Source organism: Mesocricetus auratus, unplaced genomic scaffold (genome assembly GCF_017639785.1).
Source record: "Mesocricetus auratus isolate SY011 unplaced genomic scaffold, BCM_Maur_2.0 Super-Scaffold_4256, whole genome shotgun sequence".
Lineage (NCBI taxonomy): Eukaryota > Metazoa > Chordata > Mammalia > Rodentia > Cricetidae > Mesocricetus > Mesocricetus auratus.
In genome coordinates, this window is record NW_024429182.1 from 98,444,240 (window position 1) to 98,466,844 (window position 22,605).

At 43.9% G+C, this 22,605-nt stretch overlaps 1 protein-coding gene across 2 annotated transcripts in view; it reads left to right on the plus strand.

Moving 5' to 3' along the window:
- Positions 1-16,552: 16,552 nt before the first annotated feature.
- Rnf169 (ring finger protein 169) overlaps positions 16,553-22,605 on the plus strand; it is a 54,315-nt gene continuing 48,262 nt past the window's right edge. Inside the window, exon 1 of one of the 2 annotated variants that reach the window (XM_021229509.2) lies at positions 16,553-17,035. In XM_021229509.2, coding sequence (XP_021085168.2) covers positions 16,573-17,035 — 463 coding nt within the window. In that variant the 5' untranslated portion in view covers positions 16,553-16,572. The other variant, XM_040758119.1, reaches the window with a different exon arrangement.

A 22,605-nucleotide genomic window follows, 5' to 3' on the forward strand; every position in this document is an offset into this window, starting at 1 on the left:
TGGGACTTGAGAGTCCTTAGAGTCATCATCTGTAAATGTCATTCAGAAAAGTTTTAATGTCCTTGATTAAGATTTTCATTGCTTTTGGTGACTGTTTGAAAGCCCCTTCTGAGCTGTCCCTGCCTGCCCTTGAACTTCCTCTCTCCCTTGTGCTGGAGGCACCTGGGCTTTTCCTGTCCTTTGGACATAGCACATCCTCAGCCTCTCAAGGTCTTTGTTTTGCGTTTTTGCAATTATTTTCCCCAGGCTTTCCCCAGAGCAGACTTGACATGTGCTCAAATGTCACAGGTCTTCCAGGTCCAACCTATAGAGCTGTGCCTGGCCTCCATTTTCTCCCAGATTGCCCTTTAAACTCTCTTTACTATTTTTTCTTTCTGAGACAGGACCTTATGGATCTCAGGCTGCCCCAAAACTTGCTAGGTGGTAGAGGATAACTTTGAACTTCTGTCCCTCCTTCTTCTACTTCCAGAGTGCTGGGATTACAGGCCACCACACCTGGTTAATACAGCCTTGAGGATTGAACCCAGGGCTTCAGGAATACCGAAGAAAGACTCTACCACCTGAATTATCCTGAGCCCCCGAGTCATCTCTCCCTCCCTCCCTCCCTCCCTCCCTCCCTCCCTCCCTCCCTCCCTCCCTCCCTCCCTCCCTCCCTCCCTCCCTCCCTCCCTCCCTCTCTCTCTCTCTCTCTCTCTCTCTCTCTCTCTCTCTCTGTGTGTGTGTGTGTGTAAGCCCAATGTGGCTGTTTGGTGTCATGCATTATTTTCCACCATGTGTATTGAGTGAGACAGGGTCTCTCACTATTTGGTCTAATCTGGCTAGCCAGCTTGCTCTAGGGAGTCTCCATGCTTACCTCTGTGCTGGTGTTCAGGAGGGCTGCCACACTCACTTTTATGTGGATCTAAACTATAGTCCTCACTCTTGTACTAAAATACTTTACTCACTGAGTCATCTCCCCAGCCCCAGCATCTTTTATTCACCATATTATTTTTGACAAAATATTTTAGTTATTTTTTGAGAATTTCATACAAAGTATTTTGATCATATTCATCCCAAACTCCTCTTCTTAACTCTTCCCAGATCCACCCCCACCTCTGCCTCCCTCAACTTCATGTTCCCTTTGTCCTCCTTCTCCACCCCTAATCCAGCTTCTGGCTACTCAGACTCTGTCTGTCTACCCTGTACAGCATGTCTTTATGCCTCTAAGTGTTGGTTTCATCCTCTGTCCCTTCCATTTGGGACTTATTTCTTCTTGGATGAGTTCAGATTCTTCCTTTGCATTCAGCTCTTTGCTGCTCTAGTAGTGGCTTCCTTATCTGCAATCATGTATGTTTTATCTGAACCACTGTTTGGCTCCTCTGGATTAGATACGGGTTCACAGACCTGTCTTTCTCATTGACATTGAGCTTCCATGAGGGCAGACATGGTGTATTTCCTCCCTCCCTCCCTCCCTCCCTCCCTCCCTCCCTCCCTCCCTCCCTCCCTCCCTTCCTTCCTTCCTTCCTGAGTTGTATTCTCTCCCCACTCCCCTTCTCTCCTCCCCTCTTCCCTTCACTCTTCCCCTCTGCCCCTTCACACTCCCACTTTACTCAGGAAATTTTGTCTTTTTCCTCTTCCTAGGTGGATCCATGAATGTCTCTCTTTGTTACCTAGATTCTCTGGGGTTGTAGTCTGTAGGCTGGCGGTCTTTTGCTTTATACCTAATATCCCCTTATGAGTGAGTACATATGATATTTGTCTTTCTGGGCCTGGGTAACCTCACTTAGCATGGCTTTTCCTAGTTCCATCCATTTGCCTGCAAATTTCAAGATGTCATTTTTTCCCCACTGAGTAATACTCCATTGTGTAACTGTATCCCATTTTCCTTATCTATTCTTCAATTGAGGGCCAGTTAGGTTGTTTCCAGGTTCTAGCTATTACAAATAATGCTGCTATTAACACAGCTGAGCAAATGTTCTTTGTGGTGTGAGTGTGCATTCTTTGGGTATATGACCAAAAGTGATATTGCTGGGTCTTGAGGTAGACTGATTCCCAATTTTCTGAGAAATTACCATACTGATTTCCAAAGCTACTGTACAAATTTGCAGTCTCACCAGCAATGGAGGAGTGTTCCCTTTAATCCACATCCTCTCCAACATAAGCTGTCATCTGAGTTTTTGATCTTGGCCATTCTGACAGGTGTAAGATGGTATCTCAGAGTTGTTTTGATTTGCATTTCTCTGATGACTAAGGGTGTTGAGCATTTCCTTTAGTGTCTTCTGGCCATTTGAGATTCCTCTGTTGAGAATTCTCTGGGTTTTTAAAATTGGATTATTTGGTCTTTTGATGTTTATTTTCTTGAGTTCTTTGTATATTTTGGAGATCAGTCCTGTGTCAGATGTGGGGTTGGTACAGATCTTTTCCCATTCTGTAGGCTGTGTTTTTGTCTTGTTGACCATGTCCTTTGCTTTACAGAATCTTCTCAGTTTCAGGAGGTCCCGTTTATTCATAGTTGCTCTCAGTGTCTGTGATACTGGCATTATGTTTAGGAAGTGGTCTCCTGTGCCCTTGAATTCAAAGCTACTTCCCACTTTCTCTTCTGGAGGTTCATTGTGGTTGCTTTTATGTTGAGGTCTTTGATTCACTTGGACTTGAGTTTTGTGTATGGCAATAGATATGGATCTATGTTAAGGGAAGCTTTTTCCTTGAGAAGGAGCCGTTCTGCCAGCCTGGTTCCAGAGCCGCTTTCCCGCCAGCCTGGTTCTAGAGCCGTATCAGTCCCAAATAAACACACAGGAGGCTATATGAATCATGAAGCTGTTGGCCTTGCTTGTTTCTAACTGGCTAGCTCTGACTTAAGTAATTACCCCATAATTGTTAATCTAAGTATGTTTCTTACCGGAGAGGTTTCCGGGCTTCCTACCCCAATGGTTACATCTCGAACTCTCCTGTGTTTCTCCTTCCCAGAATCCTCCTGGACTCCTAGCCCCACCTATCTAGATTCCTATTGGCCAGCAGTAATTTATTAACATATACACAGGACTTCCCCAACAGATCTATTTGCATTTTCATGTAGACACTCAGTTATGCCAGCACCATTTGTTGAAGATGCTTTCTTTTCTTCCATTTTATAATTTTAGCTTTTTTGTCAAAAATCAGGTGTTCATAGGTGTGTGGATTGTATCAGAGTCTTTGATTTGATTCCATCTGCCCACCTGTCTGTTTTTAGATGCCAATACCAAGCTGTTTTCATCACTATAACTCTGTAGTAGAGTTTGAAGTCAGGGTTGGTGATGCCTCCAGAAGTTTTTTTATTATACAAGATTGTTTTGGCTATCCTGTTTTTTTTTTTCCATATGATGTTGAGTATTGTCCTTTCAAAGTCTGTGAAGAATTTTTCTGGGATTTTGATGGGAATTGCATTGAATCTATAGATTGCTTTTGTTAAAATTGCCATTTTTATTATGTTAATCCTACCTATCCAAGAGCATGGGAAATCTTTTCATTTTATGATGTCTTCTTCAATTTCTTTCTTCAAAGACTTAAAGTTCTTGTCATACAGGTCTTTCACTTGTTTGTCTAGAGTTACCACAATATATTTTATGTTATTTGTGGCTATTGTAAAGGGTGTTGCTTCTCTGATTTCTTTCTCAGTCCATTTATCATCTGTATATAGGAGGGCTACTGATTTTTTTGAGTAATCTTGTATCTTGCCACATTACTGAAGATGCTTATTAGCTGTAGGAGTTCCCTGGTATAATTTTTGGGGTCAGTTATGTTTACTATCATATCATCAACAAATAGTGAAAGTTTTGACTTCTTCTTTTCCAATTTGTATCCCCTTGATCTCCTTTTGTTGTCTTATTGCTATAACTAGAACTTTGAGTATTATGTTGAATAGATATGGAGAGAGTGGACAGCCTTGTCTTGTTCCTGATTTCAGTGGGATCGCTTTGAGTTTCTCTCCATTTAATTTGATGTTGGCTGTTGGCTTGCTGTATATTGCTTTTATTATGTTTAGGTATGTTCCTTACGTCCTTGCTCTCTCCAAGACATTTATCATGAAGAGGTGTTGAATTTTGTCAAAGGCTTTTTCAGAATCTAATGAGATGATCATGTGTTTTTTTTTCTCCTTTCAGTTTGTTTATATGGTGGATTACATTGACAGACTTTCAAATGTTGAACCATCCCTGAATCTCTGGGATGAAGCCTAGTTGGTCTTGGTGGATGATTTTTCTGATGTGTTCTTGGATTTAGTTTCCCAGTATTTCATTGAGTACTTTTGCATCTATGTTCATGAGATTGGTCTGTAATTTGCTATCTTAGTTGTGTCTTTGTGTGGTTTGGGTATCAGGGTAACTATAGCCTTGTTAAAAGAGTTTGCCAATGTTCCTTCTGTTTCTATTGTATGGAACAATTTGAGGAGTATTGGTATTAGCTCTTCTTTGAAGTTGTGGTAGAATTCTGCTCTGAAACCATCTGGTCCTGGGCTGGTTTTGGTTGGGAGACATTTGATGACTATTTCTATTTCCACAGGAACTACAGGTCTATTTAATTTATTTGGTCTTGATTTAATTTTTGTATGTGGTACTTACCCAAAAATTGTTCACTTCCTTTAAGTTTTCCAATTTTGTGGAGTACAGGTTTTTGAAGTATGACCTGATGATTCTCTGGATTTCCTTGTTATGTCCCCTTTTCATTTCTGATTTTGTTAATTTGCATGTTCTCTCTCTGCCTTTTGGTTAGTTTGGATAAAGGTATGTCCATTTTGTTGATTTTTCTTAAAGAACCAACTCTTTGTTACATTGATTCTTTGTATTGTTTTCTTTGTTTCTACTTTATTGATTTCAGCCCTCATTTTGCTTATTTCCTGGCATCTACTCCTCCCAGTGAGTTTGCTTCTTTTTGTTCTAGAGCTTTCTGTTGTCCTGTTAGTTGGACAGCATGGGATTTCTCTAGCTTCTTCATGTAGGCATTTAGTGCTATGAACTGTCCTCTTCACACTGCTTTCCTTGTGTCCCATAAGTTTAGGTAGGTTGTACTGTCATTCTCACTGAATTTTAGGAAGTCTTTACTTTCTTTACTTCTTCCTTAACCCATCGGTGATTCAGTTGAGTATTGTTGAATTTCCATGAGTTTATGGGCTTTCTGCAATTAGTGTTATGTTGAATTTTAACTTTAAGCCATAGTGAGACAATAAGATACAGGGGATTATTTCAATTTTTTGAATCTGTTAAGGCTTTTTCTGTTACCAAGTATGTGATCAAATTTTGAGAAGGTTCCGTGGGGTGCTGAGAAGAATGTATATTCTTTTGTGTTTGGATGGAATGTTCTATAGATGTCTGTTAGACCCATTTAAGTAATAACATGTTATTTCCTTTATTTCTCTGTTAAGTTTCTGTCTGGACGACCTGTCCAGTGATGGGAATGGGATATTGAAGTCTCCCACTATTAGTGTGTGAGCTTTGATGTGTGATTTAGGCTTTAGCAATGTTTCATTCACAAATAAGGGTGCCCTTGTATTCGGGGCATAGATTTCAGAATTGTGACTTCATCTTGCTGAATTTTTCCTTTGACAAATATAAAAAGACCTTCTTCATCTCTTTTGATTAATTTTAGTTTGACGTCTATTTTGTTAGATATTAGGATAGCTACTCCAGCTTGTTTCTTAGGTTCATTTGATTGAAAAATCTTTTCCCAACCCTTTACTCGAGGTAATGTCTGCCTGTGAGTTTGTGGTTTTTCGAGACAGGGTTTCTCTGTATTGTTTTGGAGGCTGTCCTGGAATCGGCTCTGTAGACCAGGCTGGCCTCGAACTCACAGAGATCCACCTGCCTCTGCCTCCCGAGTGCTGGGATTAAAGGTGTGCGCCATCAACGCCCGGCTACCTGTATCTTTTTATAGATGAATTGAGTCCATTGTAATTAAGGGTCAATAATGACCAGTGAATGCTAGTTCCTGTTATCTTTGTTTTTGTTCCTGTTGTGGTATTGTGTGTGTGTGTGTTTCTTCTCCTAGGGATTTACTGGTGTGGGATTATCTATTGCCTGTATTTTTGTGGATGTAGCGAACTTCCCTGGGTTGGAGTTTTCCTTCTAGTACTTTCCGTAGGGTTGGATTTGTGGATTGCTTAAATTTGGTTTTGTCATGGAATATCTTGTTTTCTCTGTCTATGGGGATTGAAACCTTTGCTGGACATACTAGTCTGGACTGGCATCCATCCCTTAGTGTTTGCATAATGCCTGACCAGGACCTTCTGGTTTTCATTGTTTCCATTGAGAAATCAGGTGAAATTCTGATAGGTCTGCCTTTATATGTTACCTTTCCTTTTTCCTTTGCAGCTCTTAATGTTCTTTCTTTATTCTGTATGTTTAATGTTTTGATTATTAAGAGTTGAGGGAACTTTTCTTTTTGGTCCAGTCTATTTGGTGTTTTGTACTTTCGTAGTATGTCCTTCTTTAGGTTGGGAAAGTTTTCTTCTATGATTTTGTTGAATATTTTTTCTGTGCCTTTGAGCTTGACTTCTCCTTCTAGCCATATTATTCTTAGGTTCCACCTTTTCATGATGTCCCAAATTTCCTGGTTAGTTTGTGTTAATAACTTGTTGGATTTAACATTTTCTCTGACTGATGAATCTATTTCCTCTATTGTGTCTTCAATGCTTTAGATTCTGTCTTCCATCTCTTGTATTCTGTTGTTTATGCCTGTATCTGTAGTTCCTGATGGTTTATGCAGATTTTCCATTTCCAGAGTTCCCTTGGTTTGTGTTTTCTTCATTGCCTCTATTTCAGTTTTCAAGTCTTGAACCATTTCCTTCACCTGTTTGGTTGCTTTTCTTTAAGGGATTTGTTGATTTCTTCCAATTTTTTGTCTGTCTTTTCCTCCATGTCTTTAAGGGAATTTTTCATTTCCTCTTTAAGGGCTTTAATCATCTTCATAAAGTTATTTTAATGTTGTTCTCTTCTGCTTCATCTGTGTTGGGATGTTCATGTCTTGTTGCAGTAGAACCAACCACCAGTGTCTGGTGGTACTGTATTGTTCTTTATGTTGTTGAGTACATTCTTACCTTGTTGTCTACCCATCTCTTCCTCCAACTGGTATGGTGGAGCCTGTGCTTCAGGGAGTGTATGTAGTTGAGGGCTGTGGCACTGTTGAATACTCCTTCAGGTGCAGGCAGAGCAGAGCTTCTGGTGTTTGATCCTCCAGGTAAATGGGCCCAAGACTAAGATGGTCTTTCCTTTTGGTACATATTGAGCCACAGCTCTGGTGGTCATTCCTCCAGGAGCAGGCAGTGTTTTGGCTCTGGTGATTGCTCCTCTGGGTGCAAGCAGGAATGAGGCTGAGGCTCCGACTCCAGTGGTTGGATAATTTCTGGAGGCTGCTGCTGTTGCCATGACCCATCATAGCACTGATGCTCAGCATGGTGTGTTTTCATCTCTCTGCACTCAGGAATGGTGGCTGAACCTGCCACATGACAGTTTTATGATGCTTGATGTAATCCTCCAAATCTCATGTGACACAGGCAGTCTGCCAAACAGTATTGTAATGTGCTGGAGATGTTTGTTGTTGGTCAAAACATGATTCTCAGCTTCATGTTCTTATAACTTAATTGAGAAACTAGTCTTTTCATAAAAAAAACATGAAACCCAGTATTATCCAGGCATAATGGTATATGACTCTAATCCCAACAACAGAGGCAGAGGCCAGGGGATCTCTGTGATTTCAGGACCAATCTGTTCTACAGCATGAGTTCCAGGCCAGCCAGAGCTGTATGGAGAGACCCTGCCTCATGGGAAAAAAGCTAACGTGACAGAGCTTGAGTAGAACCCGTGTTCTGAAGCACTGGTTTCAGTTCAAATGACTCACTACATGCTTTAACAAAGTAGTTCTATAGCACAAATCTAATTGGTCTTAATAATAAAAACTCAGAGTCAGCTATTGGGTGAAAGCTGAGGGATTGCAGAAGCAGAGTGGCCAGACACTAGAGCTCTTAGAGCTCTTACCTCTAGCATTGCTCAGACCAAAGGGGCGAACCTGTCCTCAGACTGCATCCTTAGACTAACTGCTCCTCAGACTTCAGACTGCCTGCTACTTAGACTGCACTGAGCTCCTGTCTCCTCCTGCCTTATATTCCTCTCTCTGCCCAGCCATATCACACCTGTCTCTACCTCCCTAGTGCTAGGATTAAAGATGTCTGATCCCAAGTGCTAAGATCACTTTGTGTGAGCTCTGTTTCTCATTCAGACTGAATCAATTTAATGTATCCCAGGGTGTCCCTGAACTAACAGAGATCTGTCCTCCTCTGTCTCCCAAGTGCTGGGATTTTTTAAAGGTGTGGCTACCACTGCCTGGCCTCTATGGCTAACTAGTGTGGCTAGCTCTGCACTCTGATCTTCAGGCAAGTTTCATTTGTTATAGCATAAACAAAATATCACCACATAGTTCCCCTCTTCAAACATGTAATTTTCTTCTCTATTAATAAAGGGGTTTGATTAGAAACCTCTTGATTTTCAAAAAGCCAGCAAGGCTGGGACTTTGGCTCCCTAGAAAATGTGCGAAAGAGGCTGTGCAGTCTCTTTCGCCCCCTGGTGGTCACATGGTGACATCACAGTCCTGGGAGAATGGGAGACTCGCTGGCTGTTCCCAGGAATGGAAGGGCAGAGCTGAGACTAGCAAACAGTGAACAAAGAACAGCCCGCGACCAGTCTGGAAAAGATAAACCAAATTCATCACTGGTCACTATGCTCTCTGTTCCCGGCCTTTAGTTGAACACATCTTGCATCAGTTTCTTCCCATGGCCACTTTCTTTTGGGGCCTTGGTCTAGGCAAACTGAAGCTAGTAAGATTTTGTTGTTGTCGAGGTATTTGGAAGCAGGTGTGCTGAACTATACATAATGTGACAGATACTAACAGAGAAAGACCTGTCTCTAAATATCTCACTTTGAAATGGGATTGGGTAGAGTTATTTGCTCATTTTTTTCTTAGTCTATCACAACCCAATATACATTTAAATCCATCTCTGCCCCCAAAAGCAACAACTATATATCTAATATACAATTTTCAGTCATCAAAGAAATGATGTAAAGCTTAAATCAAGCTTGTGTTATATAATCTCACCCTGGATCTGGAGACAGGAGGATTGGTGTGAGTTCCAGGCCAGTCTGGGAAAGGAAACTGACTGCTTGGAGTCACTAGCCAAGGTGTATGGGGAAGAAGGGTAGGGGAGATTCAGAGTCAGGAAGAGATGAAGAAGAGGAAGACCATGGAGTGGGGAGACAAGGAGGAGGCATATCGAGTGCATATGTAATTAAGTGATTTGCAGCTTATAAATAGGAAATCCAGAGACAACTTTTTCACCACCAAAGTGCTTATTTGATAATTTTTTCTTATGCTTTATATTTTGAAACTCACTAAATGTGAATGGTATTAACTACTGAATGTTATTCCATAATTTCACAGCATCTAGGATATGTCAAATATTGTACCGAAAGCTTCCCCCTGCCATCAATACGCTGCCTTCCTTCTTGTGGCTGAATTCTCAGTATGTATAGGTGTTGAGTGACAACTGACAGCTTCTAGTGATATCTCAGATCCATATGGGCAGGGAGAAGACGCTATTGTTACTCCACGGTCATAATTATAGGTCTGAGAGTTATTCCTATAAAATCCACAATTCACACTCCTTTGATCCAAACATGAAGTCTTTCTTAAGTGTTACCCTCTGTGAAACAGAGACAGGGGTGTGCCCATTGTGCAGGGCTGGCAGGCTTAAATCACGGACACTCTACTGCTTAATATGGTACCCGCCACACAGTGTAAATTCTCTGTAAATTCTAGTTTTTAAACCACTTTTCTCATTTAAAAAACTTATGGTTATGTGCGTTTTATCTGTATGTGTATCTGTGCACTGCATGTGTGCCTGGTGCTTTCTAAGGCCAGAAGAGGGCACTGGCACTCTGGAACTGGAATTGCAGGCATTTGTGAGTCACTGTATGGGTTCTGGGAACCAAACCTGGGTCCTCTGGAAGAACAGTCAGTGTTCTTAACCACTGAGCCATCTCTCCAGCTCGAAAGGTTAGAACAATCTTTTGTTTGTACATTTTTGGGGGGTATGGAGAGGGAGGGAGGGAGGGAGGAGAGAGGAGAGGTGAGGAGAGGAGAGGAGAGACAAGAGAGAGACAGAGAGAGCCCTGTGAATCTGTGAATGCCAGGCTTGCCTGTGGGGTCAGAAGACAGAAGTCAGTTTTCTCTTTCTACCATGTGGGCTTGAGGGTTGAGCTAAGCTCTTCAGGCTTGCTGGCCCCACTCCATTTCCCCATATCTAGGCTCACTCTGAGTTGCTTAGTCAGATCCTCCACAAAAGCTGACTTTGCTGCCTTTGCGCCTCAGCTGTTTCCTCCGCCTTCCTTCCCTCCTGTTTCCTGGGTGAACTCGCTCCTCAAAGCAGAGCTCCAAAGCCCTTCCCCGACTCTGCCTACAGTCTCTGCTTCCACGAGACACGAGTACACTTACTACACTGCTTCTCGCTTTGCCACAATTATTGATGCATACGTTTGCTTGTCAAAGTGACAGGAACCAAGTGCTCCATGGCTTCACAGAGTGTCCGGAAGGGGGTCAGATAGCTTCAAAGCAATGGGTAGAGGCATTTTCTTTGTGAGAACAGAAAAGGGAGACAAAGAAGTCACCCGAAGAGAAGAGCAGGACACAGGGGAGGTCGAAGGGATGGGCTTATCTCATACTAGATGTGTGAGGTCTTTCCTGGGCTGGTGTGAAGTGGCTCCTGGCTCTTCAGAGACAGGGCCTAGTTTCTACCAGGAACCAGGCTGAATGATCTCAATTATGTCACAGTCCATCTGCCCAGCAGATCAAAGCTAGGGACACCAGCTTGAAGGGAGAGCAAGATGAAGAGGAGAGTTTTAAGGATAGTTCAAGATTATGTGAGTATTCAAGATGAGGCACTATGGTGGGCGTGCAGTCCTTGGCCTCTATGACAGGGATAGCAGAGAGAAGCATGGGACGCCACTGTTGTTTATTGTGTATTAACGTGAGTCTGTGGAGCCCATGGGGGATAAGAAAAAAGAGTGTGGCCTGTTGATGTCACTATACTGCTGGGAGCAGAGCCCTGACCCCGAATCCTACCCTCCAACTCAGGCTCAACCACCTGCCTTCAACAGATGAATTAAAAAGACAGTAACAGTGAAAAACAGATAAAGATTCATTCAATGTGGCCACAGCGGGAAGAGGAACAAGGAGGTCTGATGGACCACATTCCCGTCCTCTGACCAAACCCAGCTTCTGGGTCCTAACAGGAGCTTAGGTTTAAATACAGTACAAGGGGCGGGCAGAGCTAAGCAGTTGTGGGCTAAGTGTGGTCTATCATCTGGGCTGGAGTGTCTCCCTCAAGGTGGCCTGACAAGCTGTCAGTACTGTGTGGTCTCTTTTTGAGAGACCAGTTTCTCCTCTGACCTGGCACCAGTTTCTAGTCTTTTTCTTCTCCCAGTATAAGATGTCCAGGGAAATCCCAATTCCATGGGACCTGTTGTTTCAATGGTTTGAAGTGTCTCTTCAGAATACCTTCATTCCCGCCAGGATGGTTACACTGTTTGGACTTGTTCTGTCCTACGGGCTTGGCCTAACCGTGTATCATTTCATAATCTGTAAAGCACCCTTAACAACCAGACTCGACAACGCTTCAAAACAAGCCAGTGTTTGGGTCAGAGAATTGCAGGGCAAATGAGAGGAACTGACAGCGGCTTAAGGAAGGACTGAGTCAACTGGAGAGAGGCTGCTGCACTGCGCACGGCCCAGCCCTTACCTCACCAACCATCCAGTGTGGCTGTCATCGCCACGGTAAGGACACCAGCCCTCCCCCGTTCTCATCCAAGAGCCCTTGCTGTGGGATACCTACTGTCTTCGTTGCTATGAACAATTCTAAATCTGTCAAGGAAGATTCAGAGTTCTAAGAGTGGTATGGGAGGCAGAGCCCAAGGCCCGCGTCCTGTCCTGCCTTCTCTGGGCAGGGAGGAGTTAGTTGCTTCCCTATTTCATCCCTGCTCTTGTCAGAAATACATATAAAATGAGGCATTTCCCAGCAGAAGTGCGATTTAGGTAAAGGCAAAGAAATAACACGCACGATGCCTGCCAGGCCTCGCTCTTCCTCCCTGGCTGGCGCCCCTCCACAGCTGCTTTTCTTTGCTGGCTTGTCAGCCGTGATCACCGGTTTACACTTGAAACTTTAGAACCATCTTCTTCTCATTCCTGCTGCTCTCATCAGGAGTGCTCTCCACAGATCTGCCGGCCCTCCATCCCCAACACTGTGTTAGTAAGATTACGTTGGCAACAACAGTGTAGAGGAGAGAAGGGACTGGAAACTGGGAATTGGTCTTCTGAATTCAGGAGATGGAAGAAGAGACTTTGGAATGTATCCGTCCTAACAGTCTTTCCTCTGAGATTGTGTTCCAATTCTGACAGCCTTGAGAATGAACTTCACAGACCCTGGCATCCTTCACCTCAGCTTTAGATCTGAGGCAACCCCAGGGCTGCCATTCGCTCATGTGCACATACTCAAACTTCCCAGGTTGAGAACTGATGAATTCTAGGACCATTGTTTCAAACTCGGGGAAGCAGAGGGCAGAAAGAAGGAAGTGAGTCCATGCAAACGACCAGGCCCAACATCAGATCTGGCACCTGGTCCAGTGATACTCAGATCTTACTTTTCCTTGTGGAAAAGAAAATTTCCTGGTTCTCTTTGTGTCCAAGAAAGCATGCTGCACTGTCCCAGGCCAGTGGTGAACAGACCCTTCAGACTGAATTTCTACTTGAGGGAGCAGCTCACGAGAAGGAGCTATTTCTAACTGGGCTTGTTTTCTGACTTAGTTAGGGTTACTAGTGCTGTGATGAAACACCATGACCAAAAGCAGCTTGGGGAGGAATGGGTTCCTTTGGCCGAGTCACAGTGAGGGTCTACTGAGGAGGCCAAGTCAAGCATTCAAGGCAGGAACCCAGAGGAAGGAGCTGACACTGAGGCCATGGAGGATGCTGCTTACTGGCCTGCTTCCCCTGACTTGCTCTGTCTGCTTTTTTATTTATTTTTTGTCATTTCATATTCATCACAGGAGAAATCCATCAAGATGGATTTTTTAATTTTTTTTTATTTAGGTTTGAAACAACGCTTGTTTCACATGTCAATCCAAGCTCCCTCTCCCTCCCCTCCTCCCCCACTCTTCCCACCAGGTCCGCCAGTCCCCCATCCAATCTCCACTCCGATCCCCAAGGAGGGTGAGGCACTCCATGGTGGATCTCCAGTAACTGTCATTTCATCCATGGCAGGGCCTAGGCCCTCCCCCAAGAGTCCTGACTGAAAGAGCCTCCCATATTGTGACATGAGCACTCAAAGTCTATTTGTACGCCAGGGATAAATACTACCCAAGGCCCCATAGATAACCTAGGCCTCCTCACTGACATCCACATTCAGGGGGTCTGGTTCAGTCCCATGATTTCCACACAGCCATCAATCTGGAGTCCAAGAGCTTCCCCTTGTTCAGGTCAGTTGTTTCTGTGGGTTAAACCAGCCCACTCTTAACTCCTTTGCCCATTAGTTCTCTCTTTCTGACACTGGATTCCATGAGTTCAGTTCAGTGTTTGTCTGTGGGTGTCTGCCTCTGCTTTCACCAGTCGCTGGATGAAGGTTCTGTTTTCTAGACTCTCTGGCAGTGGGATTGTATGCTGGCACTCCCCTGATTCATGTCTAAAATCCATAAATGAGTGAGTACATATCATGTTTCTCTTTTCGTGACTGGGTTACCTCACTCAGGATGGTTTCTTCTAGTGCCATCCATTTGCCTGCAAATTTCAAGATTCCATTGTTTTTTTCCACTGAATAGTACTCCATTGTGTAAATGTACCACATTTTCTCTAACCACTCTTCAGTTGAGGAGCATCTAGGTTGCTTCCAGGTTCTGGCTATTACAAATAATGCTGCTATGAATGTAGTGGAACAGACATCCTTGTTGTATGAATTTTCATCTTTTGGGTATATGCCCAAGAGTGGAATTGCTGGGTCTTGTGGTAGAATGATTCCCATTTTTCTGAGGAATCTCCATACGGATTTCCAAAGTAGCTGTACAAGTTGGCACTCCCACCAGCAGTGGAGGAATGTCCCCTTTCTCCACATCCTCTCCAGCATAAACTGTCATTGGTGGTTTTGATTTTAGCCATTCTGACAGGAGATGGTATCTCAGAGTTGTTTTGATTTGCATTTCCCAGATGGCTAGGGATGTTGAACACTTTCTCAAGTGTCTCTCAGCCATTTTAGTCTCTTCTATTGAGAATTCTCTATTTAGTTCTGTACCCCATTTTTTTGATAGGACCCTTTGGTGTTTTGGAGACTTGCTTCTTGAGTTTTCTGTAAATTTTGGAGATCAGCCCTCTATCAGATGTGGGGTTAGTGAATATCTTTTCCCAATCTGTGGGTTGCCTTTTTGTCTTGCTGACTGTGTCCTTTGCCTTACAGAAGCTTCTCAGTTTCAGGAGGTCTCACTTATTAATTGTCCGTCTTAGTGTCCGTGCTACTGGAGTTATGTTCAGGAAGCAGTCTCCTGTATCAATTCGTTCAAGGGTGCCTCCCATTTTCTCTTCTGAAAGTTTCAGTGTGGCTGGATTTATGTGGAGGTCTTTGATCCATTTGGATGTCTGCTTTCTTATAGAACCCAGGACCACCTGGTCAGACCACCAAGCCTGGGCTGTGCCCTCTCACATCAACCACTAATTAAGAAAATGCTCTACAGGCTTGTCTACAGCCCATCTTATGGAGGCTTTTTAGTTTTTTCCTTGCAATTGAGGCTCCCTCCTCTCTAGCTGACTCTAGCTAGTATTAGGATGACAGAAAACTAGCCAGCACACTCTCTGTACAAGTCTACCTTGTCAGGACCATGTAAAATGTCCCAAGAACCTCGAGTGGGTAGGAAGTGAGGCAGAGCCGTGGATAAGGGACAGCCCGGCCGAGACCGGATTTCCGTGTCTGTCTGGGCTTCCGACTGTCTGGACACATTGTTTGCTCCAGCTCCTCACTGACCCTTCTTCAGTTGCTGGCTTTCCTCGCTAACCACCTGCTTCTCATCTTGGGACTCCATGGCTTTTTAAATTTTTTCTGGCTTCTGACTTTGACCAATCACGCTGCTTTGAATTGTTTGAATTGGTTATCACCGACTCTGCATAATCTCATGGAACCTGGGGCCTCTGATGCCTCCTTCTACGAGTGCCAGCTTGACACCAAGCGTTAACTGAAAAATTAATGTCCTTACAAAGCCTCCCGTTTTCTATAAAGATAACATCTTGGTCCAGATGTACCTTAGGGCAACAGCTGGAGACCTGTTGGAGTCCTGCAGAAGAGCCATCTTTCCATCAGGGGGAGCCATTCTTTTTCCTAAATCCTCTGGATCCAGAAAGGGAAATCACAACAAAGTCTGAGTACCCCTGTCAGTGGTGGCTTTGATCCCAGCACTAGGGAGGGGCAGGCAGAAGCAGGTGTATCTCTGTGAGTTTGAGGCCAGCCTGGTCTCCAGAGCGAGTTCTCCCTGTTTAAACGGGACGGTATGGGCAGAGCAGCCTTTAGGAATGAACTCTAAGAGCCAGGGAACAAGGCTTGGAGGAAGTGGGGCTGTATGGGAGGTCACTGTGCAGAAGTCACTGCTGCCAGAGAGGTAAGAGATGATGAGAAAGAAATCATGGAGTGGGACCAGGGAATGAAGAGCCACGAACAGGTTGGAAAGGAGCCATTTTGGCCAGAAAATGGCAGGACTATGGGAGGTGATAATGAAGTTGAAGACGCCAGGGCTGGGAGCCTGAGAACCTGTGGAGATGGTTCTGTGAATAGAATGTGGGAAATAAGAAGGGCTATTTGGAAGGAGCGTGATATGAGGGATGTAGACATCCAAGCATGTTCCCATAAAGATGGATTCAGTAACTCTGAGCTGCAGACATGGGGTTTCAGAAGGAAGCAAGTGTGAGGGGACCAAGGGAGCATACAGAGTGAGAAGAGAAGGGGCCGAGGAGCAAGCTTGGGAGAGTTTCTATATTTAAGTATGGAACAAGGAAGGAATCTGAGAAGGATGTGGAGAGAAGGGTGAGACGACCAGAGCTGGCCAGGGCTGTTATTTCAACACTCACTCAAGACTTTTGGTCACGGTAGGCCTCGCTTCAATCACGACAAGCTGTCGTGGTCCTGAAGAAAAAGCACGGGCCCTCACCCAATGAGCCACTTAGGCGGGTTTCCGGAAAGCTTACACAGATGCAATTACTTTATAAAGCTCCATGTCGCTCAGAATTTCCAAATAAATTCAGTTCGCAGCCTCTCTTGACTCAGTGCTAGAAGCAGCCAAGACTGGAGGGCGAGCTGAAGACCGGATATATAAAGAATAACATTAAATATTAATGAGCAGTCTTCTGCTAAACTAGAGGTTCAGGGAGGAACGTCCCCAAGTCGGCTAGGTCCTCGCCCCCTCATGAATATGCAGATAGATTGCCGGCCGCGCACGGCCCCGCCCTCTACTCTTCTCCCAGCGCAACGGACTCTCCCTTCAAACGGGAAACAAGATGGCGGCGGCAGGTCCGAGCACTCGGGCTTCTTCCGCGGCAGCCACGGCGGCTCTGAGTCGGCGGGGCCGGCGGGGCCGCTGTGACGAGATGGCGGCAGCGCAGCCCGGGGCTCCGGGCCCGGCCTCCAGCCCCGCGCTGTTAGTGTTGCCGCCACCGCCACGACCGGGGGAGTCGGGCTGCGCCGGGTGCCTGGAGACCCCGGGGGAAGTGGCGGCCCTGCCGTGCGGCCACTCGCGGTGCCGAGGCTGCGCCTCACGCGCGGCGGGCCCGGGCTGCCGTCGCTGCCGTCCCCGGGGCTCGGGCTGGGCCCGCCGTCGGGCCCGCGACGACGGCCAGGCCGCCTCGGAGCTGCTGGGCGAGCGCGCCCGTCGCGGACAGCCGGAGCGCTGCCGCTCGCGCCGGGACGGGGGCGCGGCCGCCGCGGGGCCCAGGCCGGACCCGGAGCCGCGCGCGGAGCCAGGTGGAGCCTCCCCTCGCCCCCTTGGGGTCCCAGCCAGGCCCAGCCACCCGGGTCTGGCCTGGTGAGCGGGGTGGAGGATCCCGGGCCCTACTGGAGCGGGTGTGGAGTGTTCTCCTGGGGTCGCGATCGGGTTCTGCCCTGGCGCAGTCTGTGTTGGTGAATGTTGAACTTTGGAGCGAACTGCGGGCGTGTTGCATTTGGAGGGGCAGTGAAGGGACCCCGCGCCTTGCGTAAGTCAGAAGTTTGGAAGGAAACAATTCTTGGAACAAGTTAAGGGCATGTTGAAGTTGGTGCGTGGAGGGGGAGGGGCCCCGGAGGATCCCAGAAGCGCTTGTTTTAGTGGTAGGCGGAGGGCTTGGGGTCGTGTGTGAAGAAGGATGTGTTTTCCTGTGTTCCAAAGGGTGAGCGACGGGTGTTGGGTATCCCAGGCTCGGGGAACAGATTGAGTTTGAATCTGTGAAAGGGGCTTTGCAGACTTGAGAGCAGAGAGGGCTAGAGGATGAGCTCGCATGTGTAGTTCTCATGCAATCTTGAAAAATACATGCTTATCGCAGAGCCTGGAACATAGTGAGGATGAGATAAATGCCATTATTTATATTTGTGATAACACTAATCATAAACGCCAGTAGCGCTCGATGAAAAAGCAGGATGGGATTTAAGTTTGGAGGCGAAGATTGGTTGGCTGGGGCCGTTTTCTGTCTTTCTGCGTAGGTTTCCGTCTATGATGCTGGCAATTTAAAGTTCTGTTGTAGGACTCTTGCCCTGAACTCCTTTTCCTTCCTCAGCAGTGGCAGCCCGTCACTTGTTGGTGCTGAAGTCTGAGGCAGAAAATCCTGTTTGTAACATAAACCAAGATTTAGACTTCTTTGGGGCACGCCCAGGCAACACTTCTACAACTGAGATTTTCAAGAAATGTATAATCAGGAAATGTCGTTTGCTAACCCTTTTATGTTAGGAATTCTGCCTTACGTTGTTTTCTGTAGGAGAAGGCAGGCATTGCTGTGTATGAAAGTGCAGTTCCTAGAAACTACAGGATCCAGAATGCATCTGTTTCGGTTCTGAGCAGAGACATCTGCCAAAGACACCTACTTTGCTTTTCTAAGAGTTGAGATGGTCTGTATTTTACTTTCTGTGTTTCTTTTATTCCTTTTAGAACATGACAGTGCTCTTGTGAAAGCTGTACCTTTATTTCTGTTTCATAGATGAGACTGAGGCCCAGAGAGATTAAATAACTTGCCTAATGATGAAAGTCCAATTCCTTCTGATTCTTGCTCAATTTAGTTTGCCTTAATTTCTGAGATTATAAACATATAAGACAATTTCTCTGGTCTCTACTACTACTACATTGACTGTATGGTCAAATAGGATAGCAGTTTTATTCCTATATCTCTAGGAGCAGTTGTGGAATATCTGCTTTGAACTATGAAAGAGAATATTTCTTGTTGATTTGTGTCTACTTTTTCCCCTTAAAGAAGATTTTTTTTCATAAAGGACAGGCTATTAGTGGTTAAGGACATTGATTTAAAATGAGAGTCCATAGGATTTGTTGGGTTATTTAGTATCTTCCAATTATATGCAGGTCATAATGAAAAGTATTTTCCCTAAATTTCCTTTGGATCATCGAGTATATGCAACCATATGCTTATTTGGGTATGTAATTTTAGAAGACTAGCAAAATACTGTTGAACCAGTCATGGTGATACAAAATTGGAATCTCAGTATATTTGGGAACTGGACTCAAGAGGGTCAGGAATTCAAGGTTATTACCTACTAGGTGAGAAGCTGTTCAAAAAATAAAACCTAAAAAAAAAAAAAAAAGAATTGCTGAATAGGGCTTGGGAACTTCAGTGGGTATTTACTGAAGTTACACACAATATGTTTTAAATTAACACTTTAATGGAGGAGGCAGCAAGGTGGCACCAGCAGTGCCACACCTGACAAGTTCAGTTCCAGGACTCACATAGTAAAGGGAGAGAAATGACTGCAAAGTTGTCCCCTGACCTCCACATGGGTGTAGTGGCATGTGGACATACCCCAAATAAATAAATAAAAAGGTAGTAAATTGTGCTGACTGTGGTGGGACAAGCCTGTCATCCCAGTCTTTGGGAGGTAGAGTTGAGACAGGATCTTAAATTCAAGATCTTCCTTGACTACATAATAACTTTCAGGCTACATGGGCCTCTGTCTCAACAAAACAAAATAACCCCCCCCCCCAAAACGTATCATTTATGAATCAGGCAAATAGAAGGTGAAAAGGTGTTTTCTCTGAATTTTCCCTGTTTCTTGTGTTTTGTTTACTCTCTCACAATTTGTTCATCTATATGAAATCTTTATTAAAATTAAAGTTTACCTTTTGGCTTTTTTATACAAAAGGTTCTGTATGTTGTATGTATGTATGTTACATGGACACACAGAGGACAGAGCAAGACGCTAGAACCCTTCCTCTATGCCAGTGGCTTAAACCTTCCTAGAGCTGTGACCTTTGTGTTGTGACCCCCCAACCATAAAATTGTTTTCATCCTACTTCATGACTGTATTTTTGCTATTGTTATGAATTGAGAGTCCATAGGATTTCTGATGGTCTTAGGCAATCCCTGTGAAAGGATTCTTCATTCCCCAAGGAGGTTGCTTTAAGCCTTATTGCTTTGAAATGAGGACAGCTTCTTCTGTGCCTTATTGCTTTGAGATGAGGTTTCTGATGGACCTGGAAGTTCTTCATTTTGCTAGGTTGACTGGTCAGCAAGATCTGAGAATCCTCCCGTGTGAGGTAACAGACACCTGTAGCTGTGCCTGACTTTTTATATAGAGATTTGAACTTAAGTCCTCAATGCAGATCAAACACTCATAGCCACAGAGCCATCTCCCTAGCCTTGTAAGTTCCTTTTTTTTATTTGTTTAATAATACATGCATGATAGAACAGGGAATGTCTTTAATATTACTGTAATTGTATGGAATTTTATTAAATAGGTATAGCATTATTTAGCCACCTATTGGTGAATGTTTAAGTGGAATCTTTTTCTATTATAAAAAAGGTTTTTTTTTTCAAACTTAAATAAAAATTGTATGTGTTTGAGTGTTTTGCCTGCATGTATGTGTGTGTGTACTTGGTGCCAAAGGTGGCCTGAGGAGGGTGTCAGGTTCCCTGGAATTGGTGTCACAGATGGTCAGGAACTGACTGGTGGGTGTGGGAACTGAACCTCTGGAAGAGTAGCTAGTGCCCTTAAGCACGAGCCATCGAGCCATCGCTCCAAACCCATAAATAATTTTTAAAAAGTTGTTTTGTAACAACGTGCATTTTTATGGAGAAGTCACCTACAGCTTCAACAGAGTTTTCAAAGGGTTGCTGAAGAAAAGAAAAAGAAAGAAGTTAAGGACTGTTTCATTCTGGTTCTCATTGTCCCAGAGAGAAGACTAAAGTGGAGGGGAGAAGAAAACTAGTTACAAGTTGCAGTGAGGTAGTAGATAAACAAAAGCTGAAAGAGTGACCGTGTAAAAAGACACAACAGACTCAGTGACAGTGAAAGGTCCATGTTGACTTTGTTTTGTTCTTTGATAAGATCTCACGACTGAAACTCTATGTAGACCAGGGAGGCTTAGAACTTGTGACTCTTCTGCTTCAGTCTCCTGAGTGCTGAGCTACCAGCCTGGCTCATGATGACTTTTAATGGAGGAGGCTGAAATATTTGCATTGTGATTTTTGTGAGTAGTAACTGCAGCAGCAGGAGGTCATTTGTAGGAGTCCTGGGAAGTATCTCTTAGTGGATTCTTGTAGCACAGTTAGGCCAGCTAATGAAGGAAGAGCTGGACCTGCTTTGTAAGACTAGAAATGAAATCTTTTAGGTTCTTTGCTGTTTGAGTGAGATTCCTATTTGTCTGTTTATTTGAGGCCAGGTTGTGCTCTGTTGCTAGGCTGTTTTTGAACTCCTGCATTCAAGTGGTGTCCTCCCACTTCATCCTCCTGTGCATGCTGCTGTGGTTGCTTGTTGTGTTTTTGTATTTGAGACTGGTCATTGCTGTATAGTCTGGCAGGCAGTAAGCTTGAGACTGTGCCACCATCCACAGTTTATTTTTTAGAAAAGATTTCAAGGAGCTGGGAATTTAGCTCAGTGGTAGAATGATTGCCTAGCAAGCCCGAGGCCCTGGGTTTGGCCTTCATCTCAAAATAAAAATATAAATAAATAAAATAAAAGTATATCTCTTTGAATTAGATTGCCTGAGGAAAAAAGTGTAGTCTGTGTTTGTTGAAAAGTTTGGTTGTGTTTTTGACATTTTTGTGGTTTGACATTCTATTTATTTAATTTAGACAGGATCTCACTGTGTATCCCAGACTGGTCTCAAACTTACAGCAACCCTTTTCCCTCAGCCTGGGAGAATCTTCCTGAGTGCTGGAATTACAGGTGTGTACCACCACGCCTAATTTACTAGTTGCTTTTGTTGATCTGTGAAACCCTGAGTGTGAAGGCTGCAGCAGTGATCATATCAAGTCTGACTTCAAGTTGAACCTGAGGTTGTGTGGGTCCTTGTCTGTGTGGACATACTATGTGTTTGTACTGACTTGAACAGTATGCAGGGGTTTATAATGAATACCTGCATTTTGCTAGCACTGTTCACACCAGTGAACAAAATACTATAAATCTTTCTCATGGGACTTAGATTCTAAATTTAAAGGCATCCTAATGTGTTGATTTTAAAAGACATTTAACATGTAGGCATAAGATTCTAAATTTAAAGGCATCCTAATGTGTTGATTTTAAAAGACATTTAACATGTAGGCATGCATAGATTTAGAACTATACATAATAATTATATTAGCTTTTTTGAAAATAATTAAAGAATTTTGAGAATTAAAGCCAAAGTTGCTTCCAGAATTATACTCTTTGATCTTGAAATGGAAACTTTTTAGTTTTTTGTTCTACTCTAGGTAATGATTAAACTAATAAGCTAGACAAAGGCTGATAACCATTTTAAGTTGGCAGGTTTTTTTCTTCTATTTTTGTCTTAACATTGATCTTCAAAAAAATTAGATGAAAAAGTGAATAGTACCTCATTTCTCCTTCCTTGTTCATCCCAGAGTCTCCCTGCCCAAACATCCCTGTTCACACTTCCTGTTCACTTATGATTAACACACATTTTAAACATTTGCTTTCTGTGAAAAGCAAATAGTTCTGGACTGTTACTCAGTTGTCAGACAACATCTGCTATATGCACTTCCTAAACTGCTTTTAGGACTGGTGAATAATGAAACTAATGAAACTATGTGATTGTGTAAAAGGAAGGGACTTCTGTGCTGTGTAAGGATTTGTTTCTAGATACATAAGGTGACTCATCCCTCTCTCCTAATGACATACATGAGCATGTCCCTTTGTGTTGCACTAAGCAGGAACCATGTGCCTTGTGCTTGTTTATGTGTTTTACAAAACTCAGGTGGACATTACCTTACCATCTCTTTTACCAATGAGATGAATTACAGTGCAAAGAATTGCTCAGATCTGGGATTCAGATTGAGCAGCAGGATTTCAGGCAGTATTTGTTTCTTCTCTTAGTGCTGTTCTGTGACTTCTAGTTAATT